A 15000-nucleotide genomic window follows, 5' to 3' on the forward strand; every position below is an offset into this window, starting at 1 on the left:
GATATATTAATCCACAATAAACGTATAGCAGTAGTATAGCATGAAAGCTGATGTCGGGCCCGGGCCGGGCCCTGGGTCCTGGTCTTGGTCCTGGTCCTGGTCTTGGTCTTGGTCTTGGTCTTGGTCTTGGTCTTGGTCTTGGTCTTGATCTTGGTCCTGGTCCTGGTCCTGGTCCTGGTCCTGGTCTTGGTCCTGGTCTTGGTCTTGGTCCTGGTCTTGGTCCTGGTCCTGGTCCTGGTCCTGGTCTTGGTCTTGGTCCTGGTCTGGTCTTGGTCCTGGTCCTGGTCCTGGTCTTGGTCTTGGTCCTGGTCTGGTCTTGGTCCTGGTCCTGGTCTTGGTCTTGGTCCTGGTCCTGGTCTTGGTCTTGGTCTTGGTCCTGGTCTTGGTCCTGGTCCTGGTCTTGGTCTTGGTCCTGGTCCTGGTCTTGGTCTTGGTCCTGGTCCTGGTCTTGGTCTTGGTCTTGGTCTTGGTCCTGGTCTTGGTCCTGGTCCTGGTCCTGGTCTTGGTCCTGGTCCTGGTCCTGGTCTTGGTCCTGGTCCTGGTCCTGGTCCTGGTCTTGGTCTTGGTCTTGGTCCTGGTCTTGGTCTTGGTCTTGGTCTTGGTCTTGGTCTTGGTCTTGGTCTTGGTCCTGGTCTTGGTCTTGGTCTTGGTCCTGGTCTTGGTCTTGGTCCTGGTCTTGGTCTTGGTCCTGGTCTTGGTCTTGGTCTTGGTCCTGGTCTTGGTCTTGGTCCTGGTCTTGGTCTTGGTTCTGGTCCTGGTTCTGGTCCTGGTCCTGGTCCTGGTCCTGGTCTTGGTCCTGGTCCTGGTCTTGGTCCTGGTCCTGGTCTTGGTCCTGGTCTTGGACCTGGTCTTGGTCTTGGTCCTGGTCTTGGTCTTGGTCCTGCCACTGGACACCAGACTAGAGAGGTCCCCCTCCACACCGTTCACACATCCCCCCCCAGAGCCCCCCCCATGTTTATGTCCCGCATGGCAGCCGGGCCCCCAGTCTGGAACAGGTGTGGGGGTCCAGGAGAGCATGGGGGGGGGGGGGGGGCCCTGTCTGGAACAGGTGTGGGGGTCCAGGAGAGCATGGGGGGGGGGGGGGGGGCCCTGTCTGGAACAGGTGTGGGGGTCCAGGAGAGCATGGGGGGGGGGGGGGGGGGCCCTGTCTGGAACAGGTGTGGGGGTCCAGGAGAGCATGGGGGGGGGGGGGCTGTATTTTGAGAATGAATAGTCATGTCTGTGCTCTGGTCCAACGACTCCTCAGGACGACATGTGTGTGTATGTGTGTGTGTGTGTGTGTGTGTGTGTGTGTGTGTGTGTGTGTGTGTGTGTGTGTGTGTGCGTGTGTGCGTGTGTGTGTGTGTGTGTGTGTGTGTGTGTGTGCGCCGTCTCATAAGGCAGACTGGACCGGAGTGACACTCTTATGACATGGAGTCACACAGTAGATCGGCTCCAAGTAGATCTGGACAAACCAGATCATACAACCTCAGTCATATTCTAAGGCCAAAAGTAAACATGACAATTTATCGTCTTAAATTACCACCTTGATAAAAAACTCTAAAACAGTTCTGCCACTCACTTGAACATTAGTCAAACTCTGCGTATGCAGGTGAAAGGTCAGTAGCAGGACGGTTAAACAGGTGTAACATTTGATGGTCGTAGATACAGAGAGTTCATAAACAAAATGGTGCTTTTTTTTACCAGAACATTTGCAGTACTGTATTTTATTTTTCTTACATTTTATTTCAAATGTCCTTTTTTTGCATTTCGTTTTATGACCTTTTATGTTCTTGCACTTTGTCTTGAGGCGTTTAATGTCTCATTTAAAACACTTTGAATTGCTTTGTTGCTAAAATGTGCTACAAATAAACCTGCCTTGCCTTACAGTCAGTTAAAACCCTTTTAACCCTGAACGTACAGTGACAACATTTTGAATATTAATTGGATTTTCCCTATAATACTAGAAAGCGCAGTTTCTCAGCTTCCAGCAAGTGTTGGAGTGAGGAATTTTTTAGATTTGTTAGATATTTTTTTAATATTATTAAATATTTGTTAGATATTTTTAAAAATGTTGCCGGTGACGTGGTCGTATCGAAAGGGTTAAGAAAATATCAGATAAAAGGTTTTAAGTTAAACGGGAAACTGTGAGACCGCGATCAGAATCACAGGGATGAATGAAACACGACAACCACAGTCCGGAGACCACGTGCAAAAAAGTAGACGCCATTTCCCAACTCCACGTGGTCACCCCACAAACAGCCACGACAAGACCCCTCAAGACCCCTCTTCTACACTGCTCACCCTCACAAAACACCCCCAAACACCCCCAAACAATCCCCACAGCTACACCCAGGACCTAGGACCCCCGCGGTAAGAAGAGTGGACACAGGGGTGTCCGTGAGGTGAGAAAGAGAGGAAGAGACGGGAAGAGGACTGACCATGTCTGTGTTTGCGTCCAGGCGAGGGACAGAAAGAGACAGAGAGGAGGGCTGGGGTAACGGTCATGCTTAAGATGATACTCTGTCCCGGGCTCTAATTTGGTGGCTGGCCCAGTTAAGGAGACGTATTCACTTTCACACGAGCCTGTGGCTGTCAGCTCCTGAGAGGGGAGGGAGGGAGGGGAGGGAGGGGAGGGAGGGAGGGAGGGGAGAGAGAGGGAGAGAGAGGGAGGGAAGGAGGGGGGGAGAGGGAGGGGAGGGAGGGGAGAGAGAGGGAGGGAAGGGGGGGGGAGAGGGAGGGGAGAGAGGGAGGGGAGGGAGGGAGGGAGGGGAGGGGGGGAGAGGGAGGGAAGGGGGGGGGAGGGGAGGGAGGAGGGAGAGAGGGAGGGGAGGGAGGAGAGAGAGGGAAGGTAGGGAGGGGAGGGAGGGAGGAGAGGGAGGGAGGGGAGAGAAAGGGAGGGGAGGGAGAAGAGGGAGGGAGGGAGGGAGGGGAGGGAGAGGGAGGAAAGGGAGGGAGGGGAGGGAGGGAAGGGAGAGAGAAGGTCAAGGTCAAGGTCAACTTTATTTATAAAGCACGTTTAAAATCAACCGAAGTTGCACCAAAGTGCTGTACAATATATAAAATAAACTAAAACAAAAAACAGAATAAAGTGCACATAATCACAGAACAATAAAAGGACAGGACACAGAACAGGACAGGGGATGTAGGCTATCAGGCCTCAAAAGCCAGTGAGAACAAGTGCGTTTTAAGCTGAGACTTAAAGAGCCCTAGGTTCTGTGCGTGTCTAATGTGTGGAGGGAGGCTGTTCCAGAGCTTTGGGCCAGCCACCGCAAAAGCTCGGTCACCCTTGGTCTTAAGTCTCGATCTAGGGACTAATAAAAGAGTCTCGGAGGAGGACCTCAGGGTTCTAGATGTCGCACGAACTTGAATCAGTTCAGCCAGATAGTGGGGGGCCAAACCATGTAGAGCCTTAAAAATAAACATTAAGATTTTAAAATCAATCCTGAAGCGAACAGGAAGCCAGTGGAGGGAGGCCAGCACGGGGGGGCGATGGGCACCATGAGTCTGTCTCAGGGGGTCAGGTGTTGAGTCTGTCTCAGGGGGTCAGGTGTTGAGTCTGTCTCAGGGGGTCAGGTGTTGAGTCTGTCTCAGGGGGTCAGGTGTTGAGTCTGTCTCAGGGGGTCAGGTGTTGAGTCTGTCTCAGGGGGTCAGGTGTTGAGTCTGACTCAGGGGGTCAGGTGTTGAGTCTTTCTCAGGGGGTCAGGTGTTGAGTCTTTCTCAGGGGGTCAGGTGTTGAGTCTTTCTCAGGGGGTCAGGTGTTGAGTCTGTCAGGTGTTGAGTCTATTTTCTGAATGAAAATAGTAATATGCAACAGTAACCTGCACTTAGATGCAGCATAGAAAGTTGCACTGAGAGTTATGGTGGGGCGTTATGGTCCTTGATCGCCATCTACGGGACATTGTAAGAATTACACCAACATATTGAAAGCTCTGACCTTTCACCTTCGACCTCTGCTTTCAAAAGTAGAATTTAATTAAATATGTAGTATACCAGCGTATATAAAAACAACAGTGTGTAGGTTTTGAAATACCATACAAATGGCAGTCAATTTGACAAGATATATATTTGTATGAACGTCTATGACCTCTAGTCTCCATGTTGTTCGCTCCACGCATGCGCAGCCTCGAAAGTCGAGCAGACGAGGTCGAATCGAAGGGAATTGCTCGTTTTATCAGTAACAAAATAAAGCAATAATGCCTCAAGACTTCGATAAAGATGCGTATCCGGAGCCTCCCCGGCAAACCCCGGTTGTGGACAAACAGACAGCTCTTCCCAACCCGGCCCGGATCCTGTCCAAGCTCTTCTACTATTCTGTGGACCTTCCTGTCACCACTTTCAAAGGTAAGCTAATGCTAGGCTAGGCTAGGCTAGGCTATGCTAGGCTAGGCTAAGCTAGGCTAGGGCTGGCTACGCTAAGCTAGGCTATGCTAGGCTATGCTAGGCTAAGCTAGGCTAAGCTAAGCTAAGCTAACTGGCTAATATCAAACTCTCTTGAACATCAACTCACTTGTTATTGTGAGCAGTAACATTACTGGTATTACTTTACACAATAACAAATCGATTATTAAAATATTTAGCGAATGTTATTTTGCACCAACTGTCATGTTGATGTAAGGTTAGCCAGCCATGCTAGTCAGGGGTGTAGTGGTGAATAGAGGTATTTTATTTTATTTATATATAAATATATGTATTTTATATGAATAGAGGTGGGTTCCCACCTGGTTTCCCTCATTGATTAACTAAATTAAATAAAGCTTTGATTGATTGATTGATTGATTGATTAACACAGTTGATCAGAAAATAGCAGAATAAACTCTCAGACTCATTTTTAAAGAGTTGGCTAAATTGAGTCTGTTTGATTTATAGTCCACTACACCCCTGATTCTAGAGTCTGTTTGATTTACAGTCCACTACACCCCTGATTCTAGAGTCTGTTTGATTTACAGTCCACTACACCCCTGATTCTAGAGTCTGTTTGATTTACAGTCCACTACACCCCTGATTCTAGAGTCTGTTTGATTTATAGTCCACTACACCCCTGATTGTAGCTTAGCCCATTGCAGGCCGCACAGCTAGCTTGCTAGCTAGTTGTTATTGTTGGCAGTCATAATATGTAATAATATTAATATTATTAATCCCTCTCCAGCAGAAATTCCACACAAAACAGATACAGGCCGTGTCCGAAATGCATACTACCTGCTATATAGTAGGCGAGATGCAGCATGCTACATCAAAACTGTGCATACTGTATTTCGCCTACTATATAGTAGGTAGTATATAGTATGTAGTATGCCTACTATATAGTGCCTAGTATATAGCAAGTAGCAGGTAGTATGCATTTCGGACACTGACACGAAACACAGCCTTAAAGTCGCACTGAAATGAAAAAAGCATTCTGTCCCATTTTGGTTCACATAACTGGTCATAGTGTTCACCTATTCAACGATGTATGCTAAAAAAAAAATACAAAATTCTACTTTTGTTGTAATCTTATATCAAAGTATATAATTTCTTACTTCCTGGAAAACGGTAGGTCACGCGCAATGACGACAACAGGTACCTTAGATTTTAGACCAATAATCTCACGACATCCACCCGTCAATCAACGCTATCCTTCTATCGAATCTGTCTAAAGTTCTTAAAACCCGCCCACTTGTCAATGTTCCAATCAAATTCCTCTAAACATACGTCCCACCCTCATAGCTTGTTTGCGTCGGAAATACGTCAAACTACGGAAGTTAGATGATCTCAAACGTCCGTTTCAGTGCGACTTTAATCGACATCTTTGCATATGGCACTTTCGTTCAATGTATCAAGACCCTGGAGTGAAGTGATGGCTGTGCTAACTATTTGACTTTTCTCTTTGCCTTGCATCCCAGGTATCACAGAGGGAATCCAGTCCAAGAACAAGTACTACTACTACCACCAGAAGTTCCGGCGTGTCCCCGAGCTGATCGAGTGTTACGAGGGAGACTATACCTGCTACTACGAGGCAGAGATGCAGTGGAGGAGAGACCAGTACGTTTTGAGAACCCTAATTATTCAGGAGACTTTTGTCCCTGCCCTACTAACACATCATGGCCTGAGTGAAGTGAGATGTTATTGCTAATTTCAACGCAGGTGTTAAGTGTATAATTGGAGCAAACTGTACATATTATATACCTCTCTAAAACACGTTGTAGAAGAAGAGTTGTCTTTATTTATCAATGTGTAAACGGTATTGAATTTATATTAACTAAATTGTCATTAATAACTCATAGCTTCAAGCTATATCAGCGGTATCTGTTATCCTAATGCCGGCCTCACTAAACGACTTCTCACCTGATTTCACTGTCGCAGACAAATTTCCAATGTCGGAATAAAATCATGAGTCAGTCTTTTTCTCGTCTTGAACCTCTGATAAAATCAAACATGTTAAATATGATCCTAAGTTTTTAGTCTTGGTTTATGCAAATTAACCTGCATGATCCTAATCTTTGCAAAATCGTAGTCTGTGACAAAACAATCGACTTTGTCTTTATACGTGAGAGGGTGTCAGTCTTTTAAAAGTATTTTCCAAGTCTTTGGTATCAAAGAAAATATGTATCAAAGAAAATATCTTTTATTTGATCCATCTGCTTTTTTAGTCCAGCACCTGCCTTCTTAATTCATTTGGGATGTGCGTGACCCACTTCTGACCAAGTCTTTGGTAGGCGTTACTCAAGTCCAGTATCTGACCGCTGTGTTGTCACCCCCCCCTCCTCAGTAAGGTGGACCAGGAGATCGTGAAGGTCGTCCAGGAACGTCTGAGGGCGTGTCAGCAGAGGGAGGGGACCAGCTATCACCAGAACTGCGCCAAGGAGCTCCAGGACTTCGAGCAAGTGACACAGGCCTACCAGTCACGCTGTACGTACCAGGGCTGGGTATCGAGGCGAATTTCAAGAATCGATTCCGATTCACAAGGTTCAGAATCGATTATCACGATTCAATTCGATTCGATATCAATTCGGTTAGTGTTACTAAAAACTTTTTTTTTTGCTGTAACCTTAATTACATGACTGCCAAGTTATGCAACACATCAATACTAGGGCTGGGTATCGATACTGATTTCCAAAAATGAATGAATCATTGCCTTCCCTCAGCTCTAACACTAGCTAGCTTCTCTAATACGCCAGATTCATGTGTTTAAAAGCTTCAAAGTAAGATCGATTTTAAATCATAATACAGTTCTCAACTCAGCCCTAAGGAAGTAATAACTTCCATAACAGCACTGTTGGCGTGTGCGTTGTGACAGCCAGCCCTCTTGTTTCAGACGGAGATCTGGGAGCGTACGCCAGCGGCAGGAAGTGTCTGATGAAGCAGAAGGAGCGGATGATGGCGCAGACTCAGGCCTAGAAACTGTCTCTAAAGTCCCATGTAAAATAAATGTTTATGGAAATAAATCAAGTACTCATCTTACTCTACAATCCACAATGTTTCAGCATGACCCCTAAGCTTGTGTTTCAGCCACTTCCAAGAAATTGACATTATGGAATCACCATATTTCAATGCATTCTGCTGAAAAGCAAGTAGGTCTTGGAGACTTGGTCCCTTATGGCGAGAAGCCCCAACTTCCAACTTGCTCCATCATTCCACTCGCAATTCACCATTTTATTTGCAATTCACCATTGGATCGTCATCACAGGCCCTGATCTCCACTCAAGAAAGCAGAGAAGTCCTCCCTCATCCCCCCCTACGGCAAATTAACATCCAATAACTCAATTCCAGGGATGACAGTGGTTTCAGAACCTTTTATTCAACCCTCTGTATAAAAGTTAGGAGGTTGCCGGGACGGCCGCCGCGGTCCTCTGAACAGACAGCTTGGTGTGAGTCTTGGCCAGATGGTCGGTGAACTCCTGCAACAAAAACAACATTCAGAACCTCGTACTGGTACCATGATGCACTGGGGGGATCGACCGATCTACACACTCTGTACAGACCTGGTAGGGCGACTTGGTGAACACGGTCTCCTTCCAGAGGTCGGGGGTCAGGTAGCTGTAGGTCTTGGAGATGGCGTCGAAGGTAGCCTTGGCTGTTGGTTAAGAGCAAAGGATGGGTCAGCGTCGCGGCTCGCGGAGCATGACACTAAAACGCTGTGGGCGCTAGTAGTGGGATGTAGGGCTGCACAATTAATCGTGAATTAATCGAAATCGCGATTATGACCTCCGCGATTAACTAATCGCAAAAGGCCGCAATTAATGTGATTAATAATTTTGCTTTGAATTGAGTGTGCTAGGACTACACGGACGAATCACAGGCGCTTCTGCTGTCTGACCAATCACATGCGTTCCCGCGGAGTGTGCTGCAATTTAGATAGCAGTAGGTCAAGACAAGTGTCACAGGAGTACCCGTGAGTAGCGAAAAAATGAGCGAAAACGAGGTCAGTGAGTTAGTAGCAAGAAAGGGATCAACGTCTGTGATTTGGGAGCATTTTGATCATTATATATTAAATATTAATCGCAATTATTAATCGCAATTACCATTTTGAAGCAAATAATCGCAATTATCATCTTTTGTCATAATCATGCAGCCCTAGTGGGATGTAGAGCACAGAAAAGGGGAACAGAAGAGACACCGGGGGGTCTTTCTGCCGTGCACTAGAGTACTCGTTACTTTCTCTCCCGATAACGACAACGACACCACGGGTGAGGCGAAGCTGAGCAGAGCTAGGAGAGGACGGGGGCGTGCGCTACACCGAGCACCGCGGCCTACGATTCACACTTTCCCCACCGGGGCGTGCGCTACACCGAGCGCCGCGGCCTACGATTCACACTTCCCCCGAATAAAGGAAGTCAAACTCCCGACCGGCTACCGTCTGATCAGTCGACCCGCTGGGGGGCGCGAGGCGACGCTTACCGAAGTTGCCCAGGGTGGCGGTGCAGCCTCGGGCCGAGGTGTAGCAATCGTCGATACCGGCCATCATGAGCAGCTTCTTGGGCACGGGCGCCGACACGATGCCGGTACCGCGGGGCGCCGGGATGAGGCGCACCAGCACGGAGCCGCAGCGTCCCGTCACCTTGCAGGGCACGGTGTGGGGCTTGCCGATCTTGTTCCCCCAGTAGCCCCTCCTCACGGGCACGATGGACAGCTTGGCCAGGATGATGGCGCCGCGGATGGCCGTGGCCACCTCCTTGGAGCACTTCACGCCCAGGCCCACGTGGCCGTTGTAGTCGCCGATGGCGACGAAGGCCTGCCGACGACAAGAAACGGGTTTGGGTTTCCATCCTTGGCGTTATCGGTTACAGAGCCGTGCCGGGGTAATTAAGTACTACCAGGATCCTCCTTCTTACGCACACATTAATGCTACACTGGCACCTTTGGCTTTAGCACTAGATTATGCTCTTAGTCACCAGTTTAGAGGGGAGATGCACTTTTAAATTCAGGTAATTAGTAGTACAATGACTACAGGGGCGCCCCCGTAGCTCACCGGGTAAGGCACGCCCCATATGAAGGCTAGTCCTTCGCGCGGCGAACCAGGGTTCGATTCCCGGCTCGGGTCCTGTGCCGCATGTCCTCCCCTCTCTCTCTCTCTCTCCCACATTTCCTGTCTCTCTCAACTGTCCTGTCCCATTAAAGCTGAAAAGCCCTAAAAAATATCTTTAAAAAAAATAGTACACCGACTACCTACATTAAAGGCAATTATAATAAGTAACTTGGATGAAAGCAGCTGCTAAATGACTCATGTTATTCATGTGGTGGAGGATGAATGTACCTTGAACCTGGTGCGTTGACCTGCCCTGGTCTGTTTCTGGACAGGCATAATCTTCAGCACCTCATCCTTCAGCGCGGTCCCCAGGAAGAAGTCGATGATCTCGGACTCCTAGAGAAGCAAAACATTTATGAGCCGAAGCGACGGTGGATAAAATTCACCGTCTCATTCATTTATTATGGGCACAAGCGAACAAACACGCCAACTACCTTGATGGGGAGAGAGTACAGGTAGATCTCCTCCAAAGACTTGATCTTCATGTCCTTCACAAGGCGACCCAGCTTGGTCACTGGCACCCACTGGAAGAGGAAGATGGGAGTTGTAGTTTTTTGAACAAATCCCACATCATCATGCTGTTAGCTAGCCAGCACATGCTACACCTAGTGGGCACTAGCCAGGCCTGCTGAAGGAGCTTCATCAAGACTCCTCCTAAAAAAATCGAGTTAAAATCGTAATAAACAGTTAAAAAACCCAACTTACTTCCTTATCCTCTGACTTGCCGCCCCTGGCACCGCGTCCCCTGCCGCGTCCTCTGCCGCGTCCCCTGCCGCGTCCACGGCCCCCAGAGCCGAAACCTCCGCGGAAACCTCCTCTAGCACCGGCGTCGTCCGCCATTTGCTGAGAACGAGAAAAATATTTATAACATTACAAATCCCACGATTGATAAAGGATAAGAAACGAGTCTCTCTCCTATAAGCATAACGAGGAAGCCGCCATGTTGTTCGCATCGAGCGTTATCCGCCGGTATCGTCATGCAACGTGATTTGACTTTAACTTTAACTTTCACGAAATCTAACCAATACATTTAGTACATTTAGTTTCAAGTACATCTCAAACAATCCTGTGTTGTCTTATAAACACAAAAGAACATTTTCTATAACGTGATGTTAGAGATATTGCAAAGATGCTGAGACGTTACTTACGTGATCTGTAGAACAGGAAGAAGACCTGAGAGCTGTCCCGTCTGTCTTTATACGGAAGCAAGTCTCGCGATGTTTTGCGTGACTTTAAATGTACGCTATGATGAATGTGCTACATGACATTTTACATTATTTACAGTCATTTAGCAGACGCTTTCATCCAAAGCGATTTACAATGATTGTTTTAACGTAGAAAGTCATTGTACTACAACTCACCAGAACTCACAAGTGCATTTCCTTTCTAAACAAGTGACTAAGAGCATAATCTTGTGCTGAAGGCAAAGTGCTACAGGTTTACCTCGTGATAGAACATCACAAATTGGACATAGTAGGCTAATTAATGTCATTTATGCACGCAAACAATGAAATTCTAAATGTTCTATTTAATATAACAAAAACTTTTTCATTGTCTTTATTTACAAAATACATTCCTTTCAATTGAAGAATTGATCATGAACACAAATTCAAAGCAAGTCAACACAAATTCAATGCAAATATCGACAGATATGCAATAATAATAATAATCATAATCATATTAAATAGGCCTAATGTCAACAAAGGCTTGAAGCCCGAGATGTGGTCCCTCTCACTCCTCATGAGCTGCTGTTACTGCTGCTACTCAAGGTGGCGCTGTTGCCCGCACTGCTCTCCCCCTCCTCCCCCTCATCCTCCACCTCCTCCAGGTCCTCCATCACCTCCAGGCTCTCGCAAATCAGTCCGATCTGCCTCTTCATGTGCGCCATGGCGCTCTGCATCCTCCTCATCTTCCTCTGCAGCGCCACGGCGATGGCGCGGTGGTTCCTCTGGCGAGCCTCGTACTCACGCCGCAGCTGCTTGTAGCAGTTGTGCTGGACCTGGGTGCGGTGCGACAGGACGGCGCCGCAGCCCATGTGGCAGGGCTGGCGCCAGTGCTCGCAGTGGCGGCTGTGGGTCTCCAGGTCTCGGCGGAGGAGCTGCGCCCGGCAGCCCTGGTAGGGACAGGGGATGAGCTCGAACAGGCAGCTGATGTTGTGGCAGTACTGCTCGGAAAGGGGGAAGGTAGCCGGGCAGCCCCGGATCTCGTTTTTACACTAGGAGAGGAGGGAGAGAGTCTGGGTTTACAGGCACAAGCGTTGTATCACACAACCGAGTAATAATCGACTATATTCTTTACTATCAGGTGCTGCAACACAGTATTGTGATTGCTTTATCGTTGAGTCCCGTATGCAATTCATGCGTAATTCTGCGACGAATGGCAACTAAGTGAGATTCCCCTCTCATGTATTACCTTGACTTTAAGGCGACTTATTAACTTGCTCAATTTGAACATCACAAAAATCAAGCTCTGATTGACAGGCTTTCTGCAACAGGGGCAGGTCTCCTGTCTATGTGAGAAAGGGACACACACACACACACACACACACACACACACACATTGTTTTATTACATTAAATGGATCAATTTGGGTTACACAACAATAATAATCCATCCACACATTTCACGCATATTAATGCCAGGTGTAAATGTAATCAGGCTAAATCATTATCTAGATACAATCTCGATACAAGACGCATTTTAATGCGAGGTGTAAACAGGGTCACAGTCGAATTAAGACACGTTTCTCTTGAATGGACCCTGTAGGATGGGTGTTTGTGACGGAGCCCGGTACCTTTTCAGCCATTGTAAAATGCATTTCTTGCAGAAGATGTGGTGGCATGCCGCTCTGACAGGGCACCTGAGAACCCCCTGGCATATGGTGCAGACCAGGTCATAGTCAGGGGTCTCCACGAATAGCTCTACATCATAGCCGCCACTCTGCCAAGACGCTTCCGGATCCGCCTGGACACAAGCACACTTTAGTCTATATGCCTTCATATTTCAAGGAGTTTGATTCACAATATTGTATTTCGGTTGGCCATCTGGTTAGGTCTTTTGTCACCTGTGTGGGTGACAAAAGACCTGTTCTGGAACGTCATATGACCCAGACCATGTGACTAAACAAAGCAGTTGTAATGGTTTCCGTGTATTCTCTGCTAAATATAGCTGGCTACTGTGTATAAAGTGAATAAGTGAGTGATCTGGACATTCTCAATGTTTAGTAGCAATATTCTTGAAATGTCCTAGCCACACATTTTAGCCTCACAAAACGTTAAACTCTAATAAATAAGCACGTTTAAATATCGAGGAAATCATTTAACCCTACATCTAATCAACATTTAGAATTTTAGGAGTATTAGCCTACTTTTTAATAAATAGAAACATTCGAATAGTAGAAATGGAGGGAAAACATTGGTAAAAAAGAAAGAAATAAGTATAGTTAAGATAAAAAAGTGACACTAAATATATAAATTACGATACATGTTCAGCAAATAAGTAAGTTCCTATAGCCTACTCACCATAATCTGGTCTGTTTACCCTGTTTCCATCCCTGTTAGCACTATCGCACACTATCATGAGCCGAGAATAACACACCCTCTACTATCAATAGACCACACACATGAACATTCCTGCCACATAAAGGAGTGACCATGCGCACTGACATATGAACAAACCACGAAATTATATGAACATATGACATCTGGTAGCAGCCCGTGTCTTTTCCTCTCTGTTCTAGCACCGAGCGTCAGTTGTCATCTGTGAAGCAGAACTTTTTTTGTCCGCTTGAGTACTAGCATCGTCCATCACACTGCCATTGATGGTGACATCATGGTTTGATGTAAATCGGGTTGCCAATGGCAAAGAATGAACAATTAGAGGTTTTCCCAGTAATCCATCCCGAGTTCATCAACGTCAGCTGCTGACGTCAATCAACATGGATACTCAACAATAAGTGAAAGTTGTAATAACTGTTTATTAGCGTTTCAGTCGCCTATTATTTGTGTCTCATTAAATCAGTCATACACACAGCACTGCCCAACGTCTGTCAGTGGACAACGATGCTACGAACCACGCATGCGCAATATAGCATAGTTCGTTGTTATCAATTGGTATTACTATATGGAGCAAATGTAGGTTTTCCAGTTATGTTTCTGGAACGCACCCATGGGTTTTACGTCATGTTTTTGTCCCCATAGCATCAGCAAACCACCGTTACATGCGTTCACCGCTCCAGCCAATCACAGCGCGGTGCGCTTCTCTCTCGAGTGACGTCTAATGTGAGCGACGGGGACTCCTCTAACACATGTGGGATTTTCCTGATGAGCAAATGTTTCATTTTGAATAAAATAAGAACAAGACTGGTGGTTTTACACACGTTTACGAAATAAAAATGGCTCATAACAACTTACAGTTCAAGACAAAGTAAGTAAATAACCTATATTAACCTCGTTATCTGGCTAATGTTAGCATGCTAAGCTAAGGCATTGGCGCACGATAACTGGGTTAGGAAACAAACGTTCACTACAGCTGCTAACACATCTACTATTTCACTCTAAGCTACGCGGTTTCGAGCAAGATCGAGCCATTTTACAAAGGAGGCAAAGTGCAGGTAAGTTGTTTACCATTTGACAGTGCAAACGATGTCAAATTGCAACTTTCCTCCGATATTGAAGCTCAAATCGACCCATTTGGACGCTCTCTCTTTCCGTACAGATCAGTAAAGACGAGCAATACATATTTTGCACATGTGGGACACGTGTCAACGTCTTGCAAATCGTCACCGGGAAGATTGTCCACAGCATCGAACAGGTTGGTCTCTGTGTCTCTCTGTCCCCCTGTCTCTCTGTCTCTCTGTCCCCCTGTCTCTGTCCCCCTGTCTCTCTGCCCCCCTGTCTCTCTGCCCCCCTGTCTCTCTGCCCTCTGTCTCTCTGCCCTCTGTCTCTCTGCCCTCTGTCTCTCTGTCCCCCTGTCTCTCTGCCCCCCTGTCTCTCTGTCCCCCTGTCTCTCTGTCCCCCTGTCTCTCTGTCCCCCTGTCTCTCTGTCCCCCTGTCTCTCTGCCCCCCTGTCTCTCTGCCCCCCTGTCTCTGTCCCCCTGTCTCTCTGTCCCCCTGTCTCTCTGCCCCCCCTGTCTCTCTGCCCCCCTGTCTCTGTCCCCCTGTCTCTCTGTCCCCCTGTCTCTGTCCCCCTGTCTCTCTGTCCCTCTGTCTCTCTGTCCCCCTGTCTCTCTGTCCCCCTGTCTCTCTGTCCCTCTGTCTCTCTGTCCCCCTGTCTCTCTGTCCCCCTGTCTCTCTGCCCCCCTGTCTCTCTGCCCCCCCTGTCTCTCTGCCCCCCTGTCTCTGTCTCTGTGTCCCCCTCCTTTTGGTCTTCTCTGTCGTCTCGCGAGACGCGTGTCCCTGTAGCAGAACTGTCTTGTTTCTCATCTCACCTCCACTGATTGGATGATTGCAGGATGATCAGGAGGACATCACGTCTTTTGCTCTCAGCCACGATGACGAGGTGAGCGACGCTCAATCA

General features: G+C 47.5%; 4 protein-coding genes across 4 annotated transcripts in view; 2 read left to right on the forward strand and 2 right to left on the reverse strand.

Annotated features, from left to right (window-relative positions):
• Nucleotides 1-4103: 4103 nt before the first annotated feature.
• On the forward strand, nucleotides 4104-7409 carry ndufb10 (NADH:ubiquinone oxidoreductase subunit B10). The gene is made up of 4 exons (XM_084461096.1): nucleotides 4104-4323; nucleotides 5862-6000; nucleotides 6728-6867; nucleotides 7274-7409. Exons 1-4 carry the CDS (start codon nucleotides 4176-4178, stop codon nucleotides 7354-7356), a joined length of 510 nt encoding a protein of 169 aa, XP_084317222.1. The 5' UTR covers nucleotides 4104-4175; the 3' UTR covers nucleotides 7357-7409.
• Nucleotides 7410-7736: 327 nt separating this feature from the next.
• Nucleotides 7737-10654, reverse strand: rps2 (ribosomal protein S2). The gene is made up of 7 exons (XM_084461083.1): nucleotides 10633-10654; nucleotides 10190-10327; nucleotides 9919-10008; nucleotides 9713-9820; nucleotides 8857-9190; nucleotides 7941-8032; nucleotides 7737-7856 (listed from the first exon to the last, which is right to left on the reverse strand). The coding sequence occupies exons 2-7, from the start codon at nucleotides 10322-10324 to the stop codon at nucleotides 7776-7778; spliced, it is 840 nt and encodes a 279-aa protein (XP_084317209.1). The 5' UTR covers nucleotides 10325-10327; nucleotides 10633-10654; the 3' UTR covers nucleotides 7737-7775.
• Nucleotides 10655-11222: 568 nt separating this feature from the next.
• LOC311327877 (RING finger protein 151-like) lies at nucleotides 11223-12483 on the reverse strand (the record flags this gene model as incomplete). The annotated part of the gene is made up of 3 exons (XM_084460986.1): nucleotides 11223-11699; nucleotides 11897-11993; nucleotides 12278-12483. 3 exons carry the CDS (start codon nucleotides 12481-12483, stop codon nucleotides 11223-11225), a joined length of 780 nt encoding a protein of 259 aa, XP_084317112.1.
• A 1288-nt stretch (nucleotides 12484-13771) lies between these two features.
• Nucleotides 13772-15000, forward strand: part of tbl3 (transducin beta like 3) — a 17789-nt gene continuing 16560 nt past the window's right edge. The window contains exons 1-4 of the mRNA XM_084460987.1: nucleotides 13772-13908; nucleotides 14044-14095; nucleotides 14200-14295; nucleotides 14935-14982. Of these exons, the coding sequence (XP_084317113.1) occupies nucleotides 13877-13908; nucleotides 14044-14095; nucleotides 14200-14295; nucleotides 14935-14982 (228 nt within the window). The 5' untranslated portion in view covers nucleotides 13772-13876. The remainder of the gene's footprint in view (nucleotides 13909-14043; nucleotides 14096-14199; nucleotides 14296-14934; nucleotides 14983-15000) is intronic.

This window comes from Borostomias antarcticus (genome assembly GCF_949987555.1).
Source record: "Borostomias antarcticus genome assembly, chromosome: 35".
In the NCBI taxonomy this organism is placed as follows: Eukaryota; Metazoa; Chordata; class Actinopteri; order Stomiiformes; family Stomiidae; genus Borostomias; species Borostomias antarcticus.